The sequence below is a fragment of the Coregonus clupeaformis genome, chromosome 27 (genome assembly GCF_020615455.1).
Source record: "Coregonus clupeaformis isolate EN_2021a chromosome 27, ASM2061545v1, whole genome shotgun sequence".
Taxonomy (NCBI): domain Eukaryota; kingdom Metazoa; phylum Chordata; class Actinopteri; order Salmoniformes; family Salmonidae; genus Coregonus; species Coregonus clupeaformis.
The window spans coordinates 6,549,694-6,572,263 of NC_059218.1; the positions used below are offsets into that span (position 1 = coordinate 6,549,694).

The following is a 22,570-nucleotide window of genomic DNA, read 5'->3' on the forward strand; positions in this document are numbered from 1 at the left end:
ACAACACTCGTTTGAGTTAATTGATGGTGCATGTTTAAATGCCTGCAGTCAAACACAAAGATGTGTAATAATTGAAGTACACACCTCAGTTGCACTGTGAAACTCAACATTACACATTCTATAGTATAATTCATACGATTTCTTAATATTTAAAAAAATATATAAGACGTTGAAACATTTCATTGCACAGGGTGGAATCATTAACCAATTTTGTTAAGATTTAACATTTTGTCTGTACATAATGCATCCATCACCAACATTTGAGAAATCAAGACACTTGAACAAAATCATAATCGTGGGTAGCTTCTTACATACTAAAAATTCCCCCACCGTTTTTGGTCTGTACTAATCGCTCATGGACAGACGCATGTAACATAACTGGTAAAGACTTTAGTTCTGGGTTTCCTTGATGAGGTTTGTACAGACCAAAAGTGCCCAGTGATACCAGTGTCCACTACATGGGTGTTTTCATGCACTGCAGAAAAGCACTGTTTGTTACAAATCTGGGGAGTGCCTAGAAACACTGCCACTGCACAATGTTACATATAGATATGCATAATGTTACATATAGATATGCATAATGTTACATATAGATATGTAAAGTACACTGGGTGCTCTTTCCATGACACGGAATCTAGGTGAAAGCTTTGATCCCTTATTGCTGTCACCTGCTAAATCCACTTCAATCAGTGTAGATGAAGGGGAGGAGACAGGTTAAAGAAGGATTTTTAAGCCTTGAGACAATTGAGACATGGTTTGTGTATGTGTGCCATTCAGAGGGTGAATGGGCAAGACAAAATATTTAAGTGCCTTTGAACAGGGTATGGTAGTAGGTGCCAGGCGCACCGGTTTGCGTGTGTCAAGAACTGCAATGCTGCTGGGTTTTTCATGCTTAACAGTTTTCCGTGTGTATCAAGAATGGTCCACCACCCAAAGGACATCCAGCCAACTTGACTCGACTGTGGGAAGCATTGGAGTCAACATCGGCCAGTATCCCTGTGGAACGCTTGACACATTGTAGTCCATGCCCCGACGAATTGAGGCTGTTCTGAGGGCAGAAGAAGGTGCAACTCAATATTAAGAAGGTGTTCCTAATGTTTTATACACTTAGTGTATATTGGAGATCCCTGGAGTAGAGAGCCATGTCCGTTCTGGTTACACTATTTCTATGTGCAGCTTTTTGTTTCATAACCGTTCAGTTACGCAAACTTGGGTGAGCTGACATGGCTGGGTAGTTGTTCTTGAGAACACAGTCACGGTGCAACATGAATACAGGCCTCTATATCTCCAGCAGGAGGATCACAGTTCCTAACCAGCTCGGAGTGGAACAGGACATCCTTTCCTTGAACCAAACACAACCTCTTTCACTTTACCCCTTTCCTCCCCCTTATCCATACAACTGTCCCAATATTATTCTATAATATTATAAACTTATGGTAGTTATTACCTTATTACCAGATCAATGGGGCACCAGGCACCACTAGACATATCACCTCAACTAAATATGGGTTTCCATGCAATAGCCAGTGGTGTAAAGTACTTAAGTAAAAATAAGTACTACTTAAGTCGTTTTTGGGGGTATCTGTACTTTACTTTTTATATTTTTGACTACTTTTACTTTTACTTCACTACATTCCTAAAGAAAATGCTTAGCAGGACAGGAAAATGGTCCAATTCACACACTTATCAAAAGAACATCCCTGGTCATCCCTACTGCCTCTAATCTGGCGGACTCACTAAACACATGCTTCATTTGTAAATTATGTCTGAGTGTTGAAAATTGTGCCTTCTGGTTTGCTTAATATAGGGAATTTGAAATTATTTATACTTTTACTTTTGATACTTAAGTATATTTAAAACTTTTACTCAACTAGTATTTTACTGGGTGCCTTTCACTTTTACTTGAGTCATTTTCTATTAAGGTATCTTTACTTTTACTCAAGTAAGACATTTGGGTACTTTTTCCACCACTGGCATTAGCTCTATTTTGTAACTCTTAATCAAAATATCTCAAATAGTTATGTCTCTCAAACTCACTGTTGCACACACACACACACACACACACACACACACACACACACACACACACACACACACACACACACACACACAAGGCCATGCTTGGGAAACACACTGGTCGGTGAAGGGGACATAATGTTCTTGAAGTTTGGCATGGAGGGCTCTGTCTTTCTGGAACACACAAATACACACACATGGACAAAGAGCTGTCCACATGTCCATGTGTTTGCAGCATGTGGACCCCTCCCTCTGCTTGTCCATCAGTCCTTCAGCTCTGCCCTCCAGTGATGATGTCACAGTCCCAGGGGTGGAGCCTTAGAAGATCTCAGGGCATTGGCTCCAGTCCTGTCTGTCTTTGGCCTCCCAGTATCCACCCCTGTACACGTAAGTGCTCTCCCCCGTTGAATCATCTGTCCTCCTCTCGAACCACAGTGGCTGGAAGCCCTCGATGTCTTGGCCTAAGGAGTCAGAGACACAAACATACACAGATGTTCCTCAATATGGGTAACATCTTGCTGACATACACTGTATTGCAATTGTCAACTTTCGCTTCCTAATTTCTATACTGTAATCTCTCTTGAGATGTCTTTTATCTAGTCCTTTCACTCCCCTCCTCACCTTCTTCCAGAACCTGTGTGGCCTGTGCCTCCCTCTTCCTCCTCTCCAGCCTCTGTCGTTCCTCCAAACGCTGTTTGTGGGCGTTGGCCTCGTCCCACAGCCCCGACTCCATCAGCCGTTGGTCCGGCCTCAGGCGGCTGTCAGTGGGGGCCACGCCCTCCTCGGGCTCGTTCAGGGTCAGGGCCAGGGAGGAGAAGAAGTGCATGTTCTCAGCATTCTCCCTGGGGAGTGGAGGAGAGAAGACACTGAGGTGAGACAGATAGATAGGATGGATAGAGAGGGAGAGGGCTAGTAGCGACAGGTAGTGAGGTGGGAGTAAGAAGAGGTGCAAGGATGCAAGAGGAGGAGAGGAATCAAAATGATTGTATAAATAAGGCTGACTTCATAATATCATTTACATTTACATTTTAGTCATTTAGCAGACGCTCTTATCCAGAGCGACTTACAGGAGCAATTAGGGTTAAGTGCCTTGCTCAAGGGCACATTAACGTCATTTAGCAGACGCTCTTAGCCAGAGCGACTCACAAATTGGTGCGTTCACCCTATAGCCAATATGCAGGCAGGCTGATCTTACGGGAGTGGGTATTTCTTCCACAGCAGTTTGGGCTGGAGGGTCTGGTAGACGGTCTTCTGTTTGCCCTCTGACCCTCCACATCCCCGGCTACTCTCCACTATCTTGGCGCTCTCCATCTTGTCGTCCCAGGTCCCAGACAGGATGTGATGGGCCGTGCCCTCGCTGTCTGCTACCACCCCTGTCACCTGGAGTCAACACCAGAGGAGGGAGGAGACATTGAGGATGTGGGAAGGACTGCCACTGTTTCCAGATCAGTTTTTTCAAACAGTCTGCATGCAGTACAGAGACCCAGAGGGCACAGGGAAAACCATATAGTTACCTTGCGTGAGAGGTCTCTGGAGAAATAACTGTAAGGGACAAACTTGAGGTGGCAGGTGTCCTTGGTCCTGTGGTTGACTATTTCAATGTCCCCAGACTACAGAGAGAAAAACACAGGCTATTTATCCCATGACTCAGGCTGATGATTCTCCTGGGGGAAATTAGCTTTGGAAAACAGATTGGATTGTGTTTTTGGCAAACATGGAGACCTGATGATTCACGCAGACATAATGAGAGAGAGCAGAGTGAGGCAGATTCTGCACAACACTGCACACCACAGGAGGCTTCTGAGGGGAGGACGGCTCATAATAATGGCCGGAATGGAGCGAATGGAATGGCATCAAACACATGGTTTCCATTGCAATCATTCCGCTCCAGCCATTACTGCGAACCCGTCCTCTCCAATTAAGGGGCCCCCAACCTCCTGTGCCGCACACATACAGATGTAGGATCTTCATTTGATCACTGTTTTGTTGCTGAGAATTGTCCTGCGCCGCAGGAAATGCAGAAGAACATTGTGATTTATATAAATTCACTGAAAACCCCACACGGTAACATTAACAGTATTGCACTTTTCATGTAGCCTACTTTTGGCCAGCTAATAGCCTAACCACCGATCAAGTAACATTAAGGACTAAATGTTCAAATCCTGTTACTGCAGGATTATTTTAATTTATTTGATCCTATATCTGTATACAAACAATAGGGACAAACGGACTGTACACAAATATACAAACACACATTAAATATGTGAGACACTCACCTGGTCAATCCACAGTTTGCCCACTATGATGTTGTGCACCGTGGAGGTGACTTTGCCCCACACATAGTGATTCCCACTGGAGTGGAACTGCAGGTGGATGCAGCCTAGAGAGAAAGATAATTAAAATAAACAGCATTATACAAAATGAGAAATGTCGAATTAAGATGGATTTAAAATAGCTATGTGACATGCTTCTGTATGTGCATATTGGAGGAACATTCATGTACTGGGTATGCAGGGCTCACCTAATGGCATTACAGAGATGTATTTCCCTCTGAACTTGCTGTCGATAGTGATCTCCTGCCACAGGGTCCAGCCTCGCTGTGACGTCACATGGTGGGCGGCGGCTGGGGGGTGGTGACTGACCTGAGAGAGCAGGAGGAGGAGGATGACGTTGGGGCTTTAGACTTCATTCTGTCTGTCTCTGTGCATCTTAGTGTTTCAGAGAGAGAGAGAGCCTGTGTGTTCCGGTGTGTGTGTTGTATCTGACCTGCTCGCAGATGGAGCGGTAGCCGAAGTCGTCCAGGCGGTCCAGCTCGTAGGTCTCCCCCAGCAGGGGGTTGAAGGGCTTGGCAGTGCGGTGGATGGTGGTAGAGTAGGAGGACACAGAGAAGGCTGCCACCAGGCACATCTGCTCCAGGGCCGATTCGCAGCGAGCCGCCCGGTCCAGCAGGTCACTGTACTCCAGATCCTCAGTCAGACGCTGCAGCATCGACAAGGGCTCGTTGAAGTTCACCTGAGGTCACAGACGCATTGGAGTTAGAGCTTGCATTTAATACACAAACACTACATAATGCAAACACTAGTACAGACCGCATAATCAGTTCTCGTTTTTTCTTACAGGCATGGGGATCTTGGACAGCTCCTTGCCAATGCAGTTCTTCATGATGCTCCACAGGTTGAGGGAGTAATTGGGTTTGTTTGGGATGCGGCTCCGTCTAACTCTACGCAGCTGCACGTTGTTGGAGCCAGAGTCCTGAGGAACACATGCATGGTCAACCACAGTTAGTTAGGTAAGCTGAAGTATTATAGGATAGACCTCAACTAATCTTATCTCATCCTAAAGTATTGTTTCATACCATCCCCTAGGCAGGGTTCCCCAACTGGCGGCTTTATTTGGCCCCCCAAATCGCTTTGGATAAAAGCGTCTGCTAAATGGCATATTATTATTATTATTATTATTATTATTATTCTGAGCAAAAAAAGTATTCCCTCACATTATAGAGAGACCGTATACAAATGTAAGCAAGGTTTAAAATTATTATGTTTTAGTCAAACATTATATCTGTTTGGGCTTCTTGCAGTTAATTTGCAGTCTACAAATTATTTGTAATTCGGTTCTGGCCCCCCGACCATCCACTCAATAAAAGAAATCAGCCCGCGGCTGAATCTAGCCCTAAGGTAAGATAACGTTGTCTATGGTTTACTAAAGCTCTGTATGTAAAGATGTGGTAAAGCATCAATCTGCAGACTTACATTCTCGTTGTGGCTCCATTCATTATTGGGTAATCCTCCACTCATGATACTCTGGTTACTGCCGGAGCGTCTGAAACACAAACACACTATGACTACCATATACACAAAACACAGTCAAATGAATTCATTATACATAATAAAGTCTAATGAATTATGCTAGCATCGTCATATTACATAGCTACATGAATGAACTCTACTTGGCCCCATGATCAGTAGAGATAAGGTCAGTGACCCTGACTGAGGAAAGAAAGAAAAGCCACACACTATCATGGTTCTGAACCCGACTCAACAAATGTAATAACTAACGTTTCAACAGCAAGCTTCCTTCATCAGGGTTTCATCCCAGTGACCCTGACTGACCTGTGCTGGGTGTGGTCAGAGGCGGTCACTGTGATGAAGGCAGGGGAGTCCTCCATGGCATCAAAGAACTCTGTATCTTCATTCTCATCACTGGCGTCTCCCTCCTGCGTCCTCTCACCTTCATCTGCCAGGTACACAGGATAATTACAGTTTGAGTTAGGGTGTTTTTGTTTGTCTAGATCTGATTCTCAAACCGGAGTGCATATATGCTCCGATAAATGAAATTCTGAAAGATACACCAGCGACATCACACTATGAATGCAGTGCCAGGGATGACCAGAGGAGGGCCAGTTTCTTGTAAGATTCCAATCCATACCAAGCAATAAACTGCACCAAACTACCTTTACGGTAGGAGCTTAAACCATTGATAGTGTTTTCTAATCAGTTGCACTATCAAATATGAGAGGAGAGAACAGACTTGTGTGTGTGTGTGCCTCTGACCTGGGTGTGTGCTGGGGTCCTCTCTCCAGGCCCTCTCCAGGCTGTTGTGCTGCTTGGCTAGCTGTTCAATAGTCTCCTCCAGGTGATGGCGCTGTTCTTTCTCATACTGCAGGGCTCTCTGCCACCTCCGGCTGTGTGTCTCTGCTACGTCCAGGAAGTCCCGACAGGCCTGCGACCATACAGAGGAGAGGAGTGGGCAGCCACAGAGGTGACAATATATCAATGACACATCTAACGTTACAGATCATAGCTACACCACTCAGTCAAATATAATAAACTCCTATTGATCATGGCATTAAGAGTTCTTATTGTTGTATTTATTAAAGCATTAGGATGACTACTAGCATTGGTCATACTGAAAAATCGATTGAAGTAGCCAGTAGGCGTTGTACTGAAATGTTAGCAAAGTGTTAGCAAAGTGAGTCGGTCCTCACATTGATCATAGCATTGGAGGTGATGCGGAAGAGTGTGGCACGCTCGTTGACAGTCTTGAGTTTGTCAGTGCCGTCTGTGGCTGCGCGCAGGTCCTCGAGCTCGCTGAGGGATCGCTGCAGGGCGGCGCCGTGTTTGCCGATTAGCTCGTTGCAGGTGCTCAGGTCGTCCAGCTTACTGGCCAGGGTCTTCAGAGCCCCCTGGGTCAGGGCTCGGTCAGGCTGGGGCACGGGGGCCTCGTCTCCAGAGTCATCTGCACACACAGAGGGTGGTAGGGATGGTTAGACGAATTCAGCACTGAGTTTGTTCAATTCATTCAGGCATTTGCTTACAAAGCCATATTCTTAGAATAGCATTTATAGATTCAGTCTGTAAGTGGAGGAAAAGATCATGATTGATTTGAAGGGCGGAATGTGTTATTTCCTTTTGTGCCCTCGGGCGGTCACACAGTTTCCATTATGTACCAAGAAGATGAGGTAAAGATACTGTGGACACTTATAATTGTGACGCAGGCAGAGATAAAACAATAACTTCTCACTGACACTGACAAAGAGATATGGAGACAAAGAGAGGGATAGATGGAGAGATACTACAGAGATGTGAAGTTATGTATGGGAATAGATTGAGCGTGTGAGAGTGGGGGATGGAAAGAAAGAGAGATATTAACTCAATACACCGTTGTGACCCCCCCACCCCTCTCCTCTGCCAGCAGAAAGCTGTGAATTACATTTCCACGGTCGCCGTGGAAACACAGGCCAATGCAATTGGAGGGCTGGGTTATTTTTAGCAGCGGAGGGAGAAAAACGATGACGCACTTCACTTCCCTCCTCCCCGTGTTGGTGCCATCAGTCACAGGCAGCTGAGAGGCAGCAAGAGGAAATAAATAGACCAGTACCAGCAAAGGCAGACATATTCCTGGGGAGGGAACATTATATGGACATTAAGGTGCTCAGAGAGAGAGGACAGGTGGAACAGACAGACAAGTCTCTCAGTGAGAGCAGCAGTGTTACAGACATCGCAGAGCTGCTGGAGTCTGGCGTTTGAGACATCCGCCATGGTCACCTAGATCTCCACGACCCTGCCATCTGCATCCTACAACAACATAGTCACCCGGAGTCCTACCCTGTAGTCTAGATTATTGACACCTCAAAACTGGAATACTACTGTTCAATGGTAGTCTAGGACATTGGACAAGATTGAACTCTAGAGAAAACAACATTATAAAACCCTGACACTTTACATGGAGCCAGAGGCATCAAAAAGCACAAAATCAGAACACCTAAAATTATAAATAGCCCTTGCTGTCTAGAAATAAAATGTAGGCTACTCATCTCCATAGGGACATAACTTTGCCAAACTCAAACACTAATGTTGTGTGAATCCTGTGGTTGTAAGTAAATGTCAGTGGCTCCAAGAGAAGGAATATAATATCTATTGTTGACAGGAAACTCATTCAACAATTCTAGATGAAGTTGCGTGGAAAAAGGAATGGGGGGGGGGTGAAATATACTTCTCCCATGGGCAAAGAAACTCAAAAGGGGTGATCATATTAATTAACAATAATTTCGATCCGAATGTGCAAATTGTCCAAACAGATACGCAAGGTAGATGGATTATTTTAAATATGTTATTGGACCATAAACAGATATGGCTCATTAACCTTTACGGACCAAATAATGATGATCCACACTTCTTTGACAATATATATAATAAATTATCAACTCTGCAAGCAATTCAAGACTCTATTATTATGGTGGGAGATTATAATACCGTTTTAAATAGTTCAATGGACCGTAAAGGAAATCACACTACAAACAATCAACCTCATGCTCTAAAGGAAATCGTGAATGTCATGGATACATTAGAACTAGTAGATATATGGAGGCTTAAATATCCTGATCTAGTGAGATATACATGGCGGAGACTCAATCAAGCTAGTCGTCTTGACTTCTTTCTTATGTCATTTTCGTTGGCACCAAAAGTTTAAAAAGTGTTGTTAGGGGACAGAATGCGGTCGGACCATCATATAATTGGCATATACATTACTCTTACTGAATTTCCACGTGGGCAAGGATATTGGAAATGTAATCAAAGCCTATTGGATGATAACTTGTTTTTAACTAGGACAGAGGAATTTATAACGGATTTTTTCCGACATAACACAGGTACAGCAAATCCCCTTATTGTATGGGACACCTTTAAATGTGCCTTTAGAGGCCATGCAATTCAGTACTCATCTCGAAAACAAAAGCAATTTAGGTGAAAAGAGTCCACACTAACAAAGGAAATAGAAGGTCTAACAGAACAGATAGATAGCAATAAAAACTGTAACAGAGGCTCAGAATAAATTAGATGAAAAACAAAAAGAAATGGAGAAACTTATTCAAGAAAGATCAAGTGTAATATATTATAAAAATAAAGCAAACTGGATGGAATATGGGGAAAAATGCACCAAATTATTTTTTAAACTTCAACATAGGAATGCTACCAAAAATAATTTCTTGAAACTGGTTACAAATGACGGAGTCATCCATGATTCACCAAATTATAAGGAGGAAACAAAGTACTTTAAGCATTTGTTTTCGTTTCAGTCGCCTACATCTCCTCTAACTGAAGCAAATTGTAGAGATTTTCTTTCTATTGATAATGTAAAATTAACAGCCATGCAGAGAGACTCATGTGAAGGTGAAATTACAGAGGAGGAACTTCTGGATGCAATTAAAGACTAAGTCCGGGAAACCTCCAGGGTTGGATGGCATACCAGTCGAGGTATACCAAACCTTTTTTGATATACTCAGAGGACCGTTATTATCATGTTTTAAACACTCCTATGTAAATGGTAGATTATCAGACACTCAAGAAGAAGGTCTGATTTAATTATTACTGAAACATGAGGCCCCTTACACTTCAGTGTTGTGATGCAAAAATTCTAGCAAAATGTATAGCGCATAGAATTAAAAAGGTATTGTTGGACATTATTCATTCTAATCAGACAGGTTTTTTACATGGGCAATACATTGGAGATAATATAAGGCAAGTACTGGAAACAATAGAACACTATGAAGAATCTGGGAAACCAGGCCTACTATTCATAGCAGACTTCGAAAAGGCATTTGATAAAGTACGACTGGGGTTTATATATAAATGCCTGGAGCATTTCAATTTTGGACAATCTCTTATAAATTGGGTTAAAATCATGTATAGTAACCCTAGGTGTAAAATAGTAAATAATGGCTATTTCTCAGAAAGTTTTAAACTGTCAAGAGGAGTAAAACAAGGTTGTCCACTATCGGCATATCTATTTATTATTGCCATCGAGATGTTAGCTATTAAAATCAGATCCAACAATAATATCAAGGGATTAGAAATCCAGGGCTTAAAAACAAAGGTGTCATTGTACGCTGATGATTCACGTTTTCTTTTAAATCCATAACTTGAATCCCTCCACAGCCTCATAGAGGATCTAGATACATTTTCTAACCTCTCTGGATTACAACCAAATTATGATAAATTACATTACCATGTAGTTTACCAATAAAATGGTCTGATGGTGATGTGGATATACTCGGGATACATATCCCAAATGAAATAAATGATCTCACTCCAATAAATGTTAATAGAAAGTTAGCAAAAATAGATAAGATCTTGCTACCATGGAAAGGTAAATACCTGTCAATTTGTGGAAAGATCACCCTGATTAACTCTTTAGCATTATCCCAGTTTACCTATTTGCTTATGGTCTTGCCTACGCCTAGCTAACAGTTTTTTAAATTATATGAGAAAAAAAATATTCCATTTTATTTGGAACGGCAAGCCAGACAAAATATAATGAATATGAATTTGGAGGTCATAAATTATTAAATATTAAAGCATTAGACCTATCACTAAAAGCTTCAGTCATACAAAAGTTATACTTAAATCCTAACTGGTTCTCTAGCAAATTAGTAAGATTGTCTCACCCAATGTTCAAGAATTGCCTTTTTCCCTTTATTCAGATTACAACCTCTCACTTTCAGTTATTTGAAAAGGAAATAATCTCCCAAATATCACTTTTTCTACAGTGGGGGAAAAAAAGTATTTAGTCAGCCACCAATTGTGCAAGTTCTCCCACTTAAAAAGATGAGAGAGGCCTGTAATTTTCATCATAGGTACACGTCAACTATGACAGACAAAATGAGGAAAAAAAATCCAGAAAATGAATTTATTTGTAAATTATGGTGGAAAATAAGTATTTGGTCAATAACAAAAGTTTCTCAATACTTTGTTATATACCCTTTGTTGGCAATGACACGGGTCAAACGTTTTCTGTAAGTCTTTACAAGGTTTTCACACACTGTTGCTGGTATTTTGGCCCTTCCTCCATGCAGATCTCCTCTAGAGCAGTGATGTTTTGGGGCTGTCGCTGGGCAACACGGACTTTCAACTCCCTCCAAGGATTTTCTATGGGGTTGAGATCTGGAGACTGGCTAGGCCACTCCAGGACCTTGAAATGCTTCTTACGAAGCCACTCCTTCGTTGCCCGGGCGGTGTGTTTGGGATCATTGTCATGCTGAAAGACCCAGCCACGTTTCATCTTCAATGCCCTTGCTGATGGAAGGTTTTCACTCAAAATCTCACGATACATGGCCCCATTCATTCTTTCCTTTACACGGATCAGTCGTCCTGGTCCCCTTGCAGAAAAACAGCCCCAAAGCATGAAAAACAGCCCCCAAGCTTCACAGTAGGTATGGTGTTCTTTGGATGCAACTCAGCATTCTTTGTCGTCCAAACACGACAAGTTGAGTTTTTACCAAAAAGTTATATTTTGGTTTCATCTGACCATATGACATTCTCCCAATCCTCTTCTGGATCATCCAAATGCACTCTAGCAAACTTCAGACGGGCCTGGACATGTACTGGCTTAAGCAGGGGGACACGTCTGGCACTGCAGGATTTGAGTCCCTGGCGGCGTAGTGTGTTACTGATGGTAGGCTTTGTTACTTTGGTCCCAGCTCTCTGCAGGTCATTCACTAGGTCCCCCCGTGTGGTTCTGGGATTTTTGCTCACCGTTCTTGTGATCATTTTGACCCCACAGGGTGAGATCTTGCGTGGAGCCCCAGATCGAGGGAGATTATCAGTGGTCTTGTATGTCTTCCATTTCCTAATAATTGCTCCCACAGTTGATTTCTTCAAACCAAGTTGCTTACCTATTGCAGATTCAGTCTTCCCAGCCTGGTGCAGGTCTACAATGTTGTTTCTGGTGTCATTTGACAGCTCTTTGGTCTTGGCCATAGTGGAGTTTGGAGTGTGACTGTTTGAGGTTGTGGACAGGTGTCTTTTATACTGATAACACGTTCAAACAGGTGCCATTAATACAGGTAACGAGTGGAGGACAGAGGAGCCTCTTAAAGAAGAAGTTACAGGTCTGTGAGAGCCAGAAATCTTGCTTGTTTGTAGGTGACCAAATACTTATTTTCCACCATAATTTGCAAATAAATTCATAAAAAATCCTACAATGTGATTTTCTGGATCTTTTTCTCTCAATTTGTCTGTCATAGTTGATGTGTACCTATGATGAAAATTACAGGCCTCTCTCATCTTTTTAAGTGGGAGAACTTGCACAATTGGTGGCTGACTAAATACTTTTTTCCCCCACTGTAATTGGTTAAAGAAAATTGTGATAAATAAAAAAGTATACCAGTTTCATTTAAGGACCAAATGATTGACAGCCGTCCCATATAGATTGCAAAATAGTTGGGAATTGATACGCAAAACAACGCCGGATTCAAAACTTAGAATTTTTCCATTTAAATTATTATATAAAATTCTTGCTACCAATAGAATGTTATTTATATGGGGGATACAATCTTCCCAGCTCTGCAGATTTTGCTGCGAAGAGACAGAATCATTAGATCATTTGTTTTGGTACTGTCCATTTGTAGCTTGTTTTTGGACACAGGTCCAGGAATGGCTAAAGGATTGCAATATTTACCTGGAGCTAACCCTGCAGATAGCACTACTGGGAGATCTGAAAAGTCATAGTCAATCGATCAATAATATAATAATACTTTTAGCAAAAATGTTTATATTCAATTTACGATCTGTAGAAACAATGAGAATAGAAAGGTTCAGAACTTTTGTAAAACATCACAGTTGAAAAATATATGGCAAATAGAAATCCAATATGGATGGTGTTAAGAGATAGATGGGAGGTGTTGAATGGAGCTGAAGGATGGGACTAATAACAACAACTAATAACAACATGATAACTAATGTAAAGCATACTGTGTCCATAATAAGTATATACAGTGAGGGGGAAAAGTATTTGATCCCCTGCTGATTTTGTATGTTTGCCCACTGACAAAGACATGATCAGTCTATAATTTTAATGGTAGGTTTATTTGAACAGTGAGAGACAGAATAACAACAAAAATATCCAGAAAAACGCATGTCAAAAATGTTATAAATTGATTTGCATTTTAATGAGGGAAATAAGTATTTGACCCCTCTGCAAAACATGACATAGTACTTGGTGGCAAAACCCTTGTTGGCAATCACACAGGTCAGACGTTTCTTGTAGTTGGCCACCAGGTTTGCACACATCTCAGGAGGGATTTTGTCCCACTCCTCTTTGCAGATCTTCTCCAAGTCATTAAGGTTTCGAGCCTGACGTTTGGCAACTCGAACCTTCAGCTCCCTCCACAGATTTTCTATGGGATTAAGGTCTGGAGACTGGCTAGGCCACTCCAGGACCTTAATGTGCTTCTTCTTGAGCCACTCCTTTGTTGCCTTGGCCGTGTGTTTTGGGTCATTGTCATGCTGCAATACCCATCCACAACCCATTTTCAATGCCCTGGCTGAGGGAAGGAGGTTCTCACACAAGATTTGACGGTACATGGCGCCATCCATCGTCCCTTTGATGCGGTGAAGTTGTCCTGTCCCCTTAGCAGAAAAACACCCCCAAAGCATAATGTTTCCACCTCCATGTTTGACGGTGAGGATGGTGTTCTTGGGGTCATAGGCAGCATTCCTCCTCCTCCAAACACGGCGAGTTGAGTTGATGCCAAAGAGCTTGATTTTGGTCTCATCTGACCACAACACTTTCACCCAGTTCTCCTCTGAATCATTCAGATGTTCATTGGCAAACTTCAGACGGGCCTGTATGTGTGCTTTCTTGAGCAGGGGGACCTTGCGGGCGCTGTAGGATTTCAGTCCTTCACGGCGTAGTGCGTTACCAATTGTTTTCTGGTGACTATGGTCCCAGCTGCCTTGAGATCATTGACAAGATCCTCCTGTGTAGTTCTGGGCTGATTCCTCACCGTTCTCATGATCATTGACATCCTTGGAGAGCTCTTTGGTCTTGGCCATGGTGGAGAGTTTGGAATCGGATTGATTGATTGCTTCTGTGGACAGGTGTCTTTTATACAGGTAACAAACTGAGATTAGGAGCACTCCCTTTAAGAGTGTGCTCCTAATCTCTGCTCGTTACCTGTTTAAAAGACACCTGGGAGCCAGAAATCTTTCTGATTGAGAGGGGGTCAAATACTTATTTCCCTCATTAAAATGAAAATCAATTCATAACATTTTTGACATGCGTTTTTCTGATTTTTTTTGCTGTTATTCTGTCGCTCACTGTTCAAATAAACCTACCATTAAAATTATAGACTGATCATTTCTTTGTCAGTGGGCAAACGTACAAAATCAGCAGGGGATCAAATACTTTTTCCCCTTACTGTATCTGATGGAAGTTAAAGATGATCTACCCCCTAAAAAAATTTATATGTAAATATCACAAATACCTACAGTAGATCCTACTGTAAAAACACAGATCTGGGCCAAATCCATCAGCTTCTGCATTTGCCTGCTTCACGTGACACATGCATGCATATATAAGCTACAATCTCCCAGGCAGGTTGTCTGAATCAAGGCCAGTGTCAGTCAGAGCAGCCTTGGAGCGCCAGACCACAGTGAAGAACTCCCATGCTGTTATTAGAGAAAAAACTATCAGAGGAAACTGGATTTGTGAGCTCTCTGGGGAAGAAGATTAAAACGAAAGAGAGTGAAAACTCCTTCAGGCATCTGCAGTGGTCCGATGACCCATATACAGCACATGGGGAGAGAGACAGATAAGAGCACCCAGAAGATATCCCTCACTCTGTCACACACACACATACCTCCGACAGCTGCTCCACATGGTGCTGCTATGATACCAGTGTACAACTTCTTTAGCATAGTCACCAAACCTGTAACTCTGTATCGAAGCACACCCCTCCTAGGAAATGGCTGTGATAATGTAGTCTAAATGGACTTTGATAATGTGGTCTAAATGGACTGCGAGTAATTTCTGCCACACAGCAGGAGAGGAGGAGGGCTGCATGGTATGTTTGTCTGTACGATAGTTAAGTACACATCATCTGTCATGTGTGGGAGTCAGAGGAAAACATGTCAGCAGATAATTGATAGAGATGGCCCTGACTCATACATCTGAATGACTCATGTGTGACTCACAGTGATCCGGCCCTACATGTGATGGAGAGGGAACCCACAATGGGGATGGAGAGAGGAAAGATGCCAGGAGAAGGAGTAAGGAAAGAGGAGAGACAGGTGGTGTGAGCTACTGTATGGTGTTACAAGTGGACATTTACAGTGCCTTCAGAAAGTATTCATACCCCTTTACTTTTCCACATTTTGTTGTGTTACAGCCTGAATTTAAAATTAATTCAATTGAGATTTTGTGTCACTGATCTACACACAATACCCCATAATGTTATTAATTAGGCTTTGGATGGTGTATCAATACACCCAGTCAGGTGTCCTTCCTAGCTCAGTTGCTGGAGAAGAAGGAAACTGCTCAGGGATTTACCATTAAGCCAATGGTGATTTTAAAACAGTTATAGTTTAATGGTTATGATATAAGAAAACTGAGGATGGATCAACAACATTGTAGTTACTCCACAATACTAACCTAATTGATAGAGTGAAAAGAAGGACGCCTGGAGTCTCCATATTTTTAAGCATAGTGGTGGCTGCATCATGTTATGGGTATGCTTGTAATCGTTAGGGCCTGGGGAGTTTTTCAGGATAAAAAAGAAAAATGGAGCTAAGCACAGTCAAAATCCTAGAGGAAAACCTGGTTCAGTCTGCTTTCCTCCAGACACTGGGAGATTAATTCACCTTTCAGCAGGACAATAACCTAAAACACAAGGCCAAATCTACACTGGAGTTGCTTACCAAGAAGACAGTGAATGTTCCTGAGTGGCCGAGTTACAGGTCTGACTTAAGTACTTTACACCACTGAGTAGATTTAAGTAAAAATACTTAAATACTTAAAAGTACTACTTAAATCGTTTTTGGGGGTATCTGTACTTTACTATTTATATTGATGACAACTTTTACTTCACTAGATTTCTAAAGAACATTATGTACTTTTTACTCCATATATGTTCCCTGACACCCAAAAGTACTCGTTACATTTCTAAGGCTTAGCAGGACAGGAAAATGGTCCAATTCACACACTTATCAAGAGAACGTCCCTGGTCATCTCTACTGGCTCTGATCTGGCGGACTCACTTAACATAAATACGTCATTTGTAAATGATGTCTTAGTGCTGGAGTGTGCCCCTGGCTATCCGTAAATTAAAAAAACTAGAATATTGTGCCGTCTGGTTTGCTTATAAGACATTTGAAATGATTTATACTTTTGATACTTAAGTATATTTTAGCAATTACATTTACTTTTGATACTTATATTTAAAACCAAATACTTTTACTCATGTAGTATTGTACTGGGTGACGTTCACTTTTACTTGAGTCATTTTCTATTAAGGTGTCTTTACTTTTACTCAAGTAAGACATTTGGGTACTTTTTCCACCACTGGCAATAGCTCTATTTTGTAACTCTTAATCAAAATATTATCTCAAATAGTTATGTCTCTCTAACTCACTCTGTTGCACACACACAGTATGTGTATGACAATTGGGTACTTTTTTGACCACTGAATCTACTTGAAAATCTATGGCAAGACCTGAAAATGGTTGTCTAGCAATGATCAACAACCAATTTGATAGAACTTGAAGAATTCTGAAAATAATAAATTGGCAAACGTTGCACAATCCAGGTGTGTAAAGCTCTTAGAGACTTACCCAAAAAGACTCACAGCTGTAATCGCTGCCAAAGATGCACCAATTTGTAAGTCGCTCTGGATAAGAGCGTCTGCTAAATGACGTAAATGTAATGTAAATGTATTGACTCAGTGGTGTGAATACTTATGTAAATAAGATATTTCTGTTTTTAATTTTCAAACATTTCTAAAAACATGTTTTCACTTTGTAATTTATGGGTATTGTGTGTAGGTGGGTGAAAACAAAATCTGTTTAATCTATTTTGAATTCAAGCTGTAACAACAACATTTTGAATAAGTCAAGGGGTATGAATACTTTCTGAAGGAACTGTAAGTCAAGGGGTATAAATACTTTATATTGAGGGGTTGGCGGGACTTATAAACATATTACCGCAATTATGACTAGGTCGGTTGGCGGAAATAAAAGTACAGGCTTTGTTGCCGGCAATACCTTTCAGATATAAAGAAAAGTCAGCAGAATGCTAAAGTTGGCGGCAAAACGTCTTGGTTTGAAAGGTGATACAATAAGACCCTGACAGATGATGATCACAGCAGAACTACAATCCAGTTAAAACAACTGGTGTGTCCATCTATTACCACCTAGAATCTTATTACTGAAGACCTCTACTGTTATAATCATCAGTAGAACACACACATAGCCCATACACTCACTTCCCCCTCACACACACACACACACTGATCTAAGAAGCTGTTCTCAACTGACTTGCCTGACTCGCCAGGCTGTAAGAATGTCCTTAACTGACTCGTTAAATAAAGGTTAAATAAAGAAACAGATGTCCATAAACACAAGCATACACTGACAAACAAACCCTCCAGAGGGTAAGAGTACTGGGGAATGAGGCAGAGGCACACCCCTCTCCTATGAATGAATGCAGAGCCCTGAGAAAATAAGACATAAACCCTATCTGTAGAAAAACGTGCATTACATGTAATAGATCTATTACCACCATCTGTCATATTTAGGTCAGTTCAAATCAGTAAGGAGCTAAAAAGATAGAGCTTTGACTAAGCATTGCCGCAAAGAGAAGCGAACACATAAAAGATACCAAATAACATTTAATAATCAGGTAATCACATTTGTTCCATTGTGCAGCTAATAAATGAAAAAAGGGCCCCAATGACGTTTATTGGTGCTCAGCTCATCAGACTTCTGCAATACTACTGGAAAATCTGCCACAGTTAATAGTCAAACACACTAGTAAAGTCCCAGACAGAAATCAGTCTACCCCACTGACTGTCAAAGTCTATTACCATGAGGACAAAAATACCTTATAGTACCACACAGGGAATGAATCCATTCACACGTACACACACCAACCCCTCCACTATAGCTTACTTGACTATTCTTTCCTCAATATCATTATTGCAGGTAATAAATACTCACAGAGGAAAACTCATTAGGAGGCTGCACTCAATCTCTTTCTCTACTGTGCAGACGGAGAGAAAATTGTCTCAATGGAAATATGAAGCATCTCTCTCTCTCCATAGCAGTGGGAGGAGGAGTATAAATGCTGGAAGGTCACTTCATTCAACTCTGGCTGTCGTCATACTCAGACAAAAGGGAGCGGGAGGGAGAGCGAGACACAGAGGGAGGGGTAGAGAGGGAAAGAGAGAGTAAGTGTATGAGGGAAGATGAAAATTAGATGTAGGGCAGAGAGCGAGATGAGAAAGAGAGAGACGCCATTACAAGCTGTGCCCTTGCACTATCCTTGGCAGTCACCCTCTTTTCCACAAGCTCACGAAGTGCAAATCAGAGACCGGGACTTAAACCAGCAATCGGTGGAGACAGCTTAGAATTACACAGTTCAATCAAGACAATGAACTCTCAAGGACACTAGAGCAGTGTGCCCACTTAGCAATGCAATGAGCAAAAAAGCCACATGATAGCTTGTTGAAATGACTGATAACTGACAGTCTCCATTGGAGGGTTTAATGGGAACAGAACCAACCACCACAATAATTACAGTCAAATGTTGCATTATATATAGAGAAAACAGGAACACTTGTCCCAAACGGTCAACATTTATTGAGCAAGTCCACCACCTTGTGGTTGATTGTATAAATGACACTGATAACCTTGACACAGAATGCTACATTATTAGATTTGTTTACCTCAGGTCCTTAAACTTGGAACATTTCAAAAATAGAACCTGCAAGTAGTGGATGCTTTGACAGTTACTGTCCCCATATACATTTTCACCTCCAATGAGAAGTAAGCCAAAGGTAAAATATCCTACTCTTATAATACTTTGTCATCACTTTTTCATAATGTATATTCTAATTCCTTTCAAGTCACAAATCACTGTGTTGTGTACAGCAGTAAGGCCACAAATCCTACAGTGTTGTCACACTTTATTTTGAATGTAGGCTAAGCATTCTTCACCCACTCTCCCATTTAAAACATCCAAATCCTCCCAAACATATGATTTTCCACTGTCTCTCACCTGATTGGTGCATCATGTGACTGGCGTTGGCCTTAGCCTGTTGGAGGGCAGAGACCCAGCGCTGACTCTCCCCATCTGAGGTGGCCTTCAGGTGGTAGCTCCGCCCCCCGCTGGTCAGCACCAGGTGGCACGCGTCACCCACCTCAATGTGTGCAGTGGTCAGGGAGATGGTGCCACGGCAAGTGTGGGCCATCTCTGCCTGAGTCCTAATGCACAAAGACGCGCACACACCAACACACGTACACACAGAGACAAGGGAAAAGAGTCTGCTGACTAAATCTAGTTCTACAGAGACAGAAATGTCGCACAACACGGTACGCACACACACGCACACCACAAAAATTCAGCCAAATACACATGCAATTTTTTATATTTCATAGAAGTACAGTATCTTACAGTTTGTTACACCTGCACCTACTAGAGCATAGCTGATGTGAGTGCTTGGAAATGTATTTCTGTGTCCATGTCGGTTCAATGTGCATGTGTTGGTTATGCCAGGGCATTTAACTCTTTATTCTGTGCTGGTACTCAAGAGTACAGTTACATAAACACACACAGCAGGGCAGTCATGCATTCCCATCAGAGACTGTAGGGCAGCCAGGGAAAGTGCTGATGCCCAAGTGTCCACACGCACACACCTCTGACTAATAACACCGTCTGGCTGACATCCCTCTTAACTGGTTTTACGGAAGTGTGCCTACCAACTGTGAAGGCTATTACTAAATCAGAGGACCACACTTTCACACTTTTTAAAGCATCAGGTAAAACATGTCAAACATCATAATGAAATGTAACGACCTAGGCGGGTCCCGTAGGTTGCTACATAGATAGAGAGTATGACACTACATGACAGTCAAATATCATCATATAACCAGTCAAATATCATCATATAACCAACCATAAATATACACTCAGTGGTCAGTTTATTAGCTACACCATCCTGTTCACAAAAATGTGAACGGAATGGCTAGAATGTGCAAAACGAGTGACATAAGCGAAGGAGCGTGGTATGATCGTCGGTACCAGGCGTGCCGGTTCCAGTGTCTCAGAAATGCCCAGGCTCCTGTGCTTTTCACACACGACAGTGTGCAACAAACAAAAAACCTCCAGTTAGCAGCAGTCCTGTGGGCTAAAACAGCTCGCTGATGAGAGAGGTCGAAGGAGAATGGCAAGAATCGTAAAAGCTAACATGCGGGCCACCAACAGGCAAATAACGGCGTAGTACAACAGTGGTGTGTAGAACGGCATCTCGGAACGCACAACTCGTTGGTCCTTGTCATGGATGGGCTATTGCAGCAGACGACCACACCGGGTTCCACTCCTATCAGCAAAAAATAAGAAGTGGCTCCAGTGGGCACACAATCACATGCCTGGTCTGACAAATCCCAGTTCCTACTGCATCATGCTGATGGCAGAGTCAGGATTTGGCATAAGCAGTAGGAGCAACGTTTGAATGTCACAGTGTATCTGAAAATATCCCCAGAGAATTCAGGCTGTTCTGGAGCCAAAGGGGGGTCTGACCCAGTACTATATGGGTGTACCTAATAAACTGGCCACTGAGTGTATCTTCACTCATTTAGAGTCTGATAAGTTTATATTTTTCTGCTTTTGCCTAATTGTATCCCATACATTCTGCATTTATGCCCTGTCATTGACTGTGACTAGAGAATGCCCTTACTTTGGGATGATGCTCATCATGGCATGCTGTTCTCAATTGCCAAATATCTTAACAGACAGAGTTGTTTTTGTGAGTAATATTGTCCCAACTACAGTAGTTCTAAAGTTACCTGTTACTGCATTGATACAAATTGTGCACGCCAAGCAGTCTATTACTGTCAACTACATGATTCATCTGAAATTACAGTCACTGTGGGTTTGGTTCGAAACTGCACTCGACTTTGCTTGCATTAACGCAGCTAGCTATCTAGCCTGATTTGACATCTAGCTAGCGTTCTAACGGTAGCATAGCTAGCTGCTAGCAATTACCTGTAATATGACAGAAGGCCGTTGCTAAGGACAAACCACCGGCGTTGGTAGCCCTTCAAGTAGTTAGTCCATTTATATAACCAGCCTTTGTATGTGTCAGACGCCGCAGGTTGCCCCCCTGAAGAAGTAGGGGAAGGCAAACACTTCCCCGGTTCACTCATTTGCACCACTGTCAGCGGTTGATGGAGTCAGAGGAATCAACACTGAGCTGCTAACGTTAGCTAGCTACGTTACTAGCTAGCCCCTGGAGGGATGATACTGCTAGCTAGCTTGCCTATGAACGACCAACACCGCACCTGCTTTACCCATGAAGCAACGCCGACGAGGTAACCCACTGTAGCTATTTACTAGTAGTTCAGCTAGACGGAGTGGGGCTACCACCGGGTTGGAGAGCGTGTTTAGCTATCTTGATTCTCCCTAACCTAGCGGAGAGTTCAGCACTGTTCCTGATGAGAGCAGGGGAAGAGGAGTGTGACGTAGTTGCTCGGCCAAGTCAAACACTGGTTTATGACAAAGATTGTCTATTATATTGACAAGATATTCGAGTGACCGCTCTAACAATGGAAATACATGTACTAAAAGATGAAAGGCAGGCGGGAGGAGGCGAGATCAGGGCTGCAGTCCAAACACGTTATTTTTACCCCCTTTGCCCTCGCGCTAGCCACTTTCCCTCCGGGGAATCCCCGTCGGAACAGGATGCCGTTTAATTGCCATTTTAAGTGGCGGTCCAATTCACAAACGTTGCCCCCTTGGCCTTCGATTTAGCTGGAGGCAGGGAGTGAAGAATTTTTAACACTTGTGGCCTTCGATTTAGCTGGAGGCAGGGAGTGAAGAATTTTTAACACTTGTGGGGTTGATATAACCCACAAATCAATGCAAACTGTAGTCACCTATCAAACTCTGGTGCCGCGAAGTGTCAAATGTAATCAACAATGTTGCATTTTCGCTATCTTGCAAATACATATAGATTACATTGATTTTAGCGTTGGCAAATTGGCTTATTCTCGTAGTGAGTAGT

At 42.4% G+C, this 22,570-nt stretch overlaps 1 protein-coding gene across 3 annotated transcripts; it reads right to left on the minus strand.

Moving 5' to 3' along the window:
- Positions 1–1,901: 1,901 nt before the first annotated feature.
- Positions 1,902–22,097, minus strand: LOC121541774 (oxysterol-binding protein 2-like). 3 transcript variants are annotated; one of them, XM_041851065.2, is made up of 14 exons: positions 21,553–22,097; positions 19,567–19,772; positions 7,004–7,254; positions 6,570–6,738; positions 6,129–6,252; positions 5,769–5,838; positions 5,134–5,268; positions 4,783–5,028; positions 4,538–4,658; positions 4,293–4,396; positions 3,531–3,626; positions 3,212–3,396; positions 2,638–2,858; positions 1,902–2,486 (listed from the first exon to the last, which is right to left on the minus strand). In XM_041851065.2, the coding sequence occupies exons 1-14, from the start codon at positions 21,711–21,713 to the stop codon at positions 2,335–2,337; spliced, it is 2,241 nt and encodes a 746-aa protein (XP_041706999.1). In that variant the 5' UTR covers positions 21,714–22,097; the 3' UTR covers positions 1,902–2,334. The 3 variants fall into 3 exon arrangements, with proteins under 3 accessions (XP_041706999.1, XP_041707000.1, XP_041707001.1); XM_041851066.2 differs by having other exon boundaries at positions 1,902–2,477; positions 21,553–22,094; XM_041851067.2 differs by having other exon boundaries at positions 19,567–19,851; positions 21,553–21,635.
- Between the last annotated feature and the right edge of the window lie 473 nt (positions 22,098–22,570).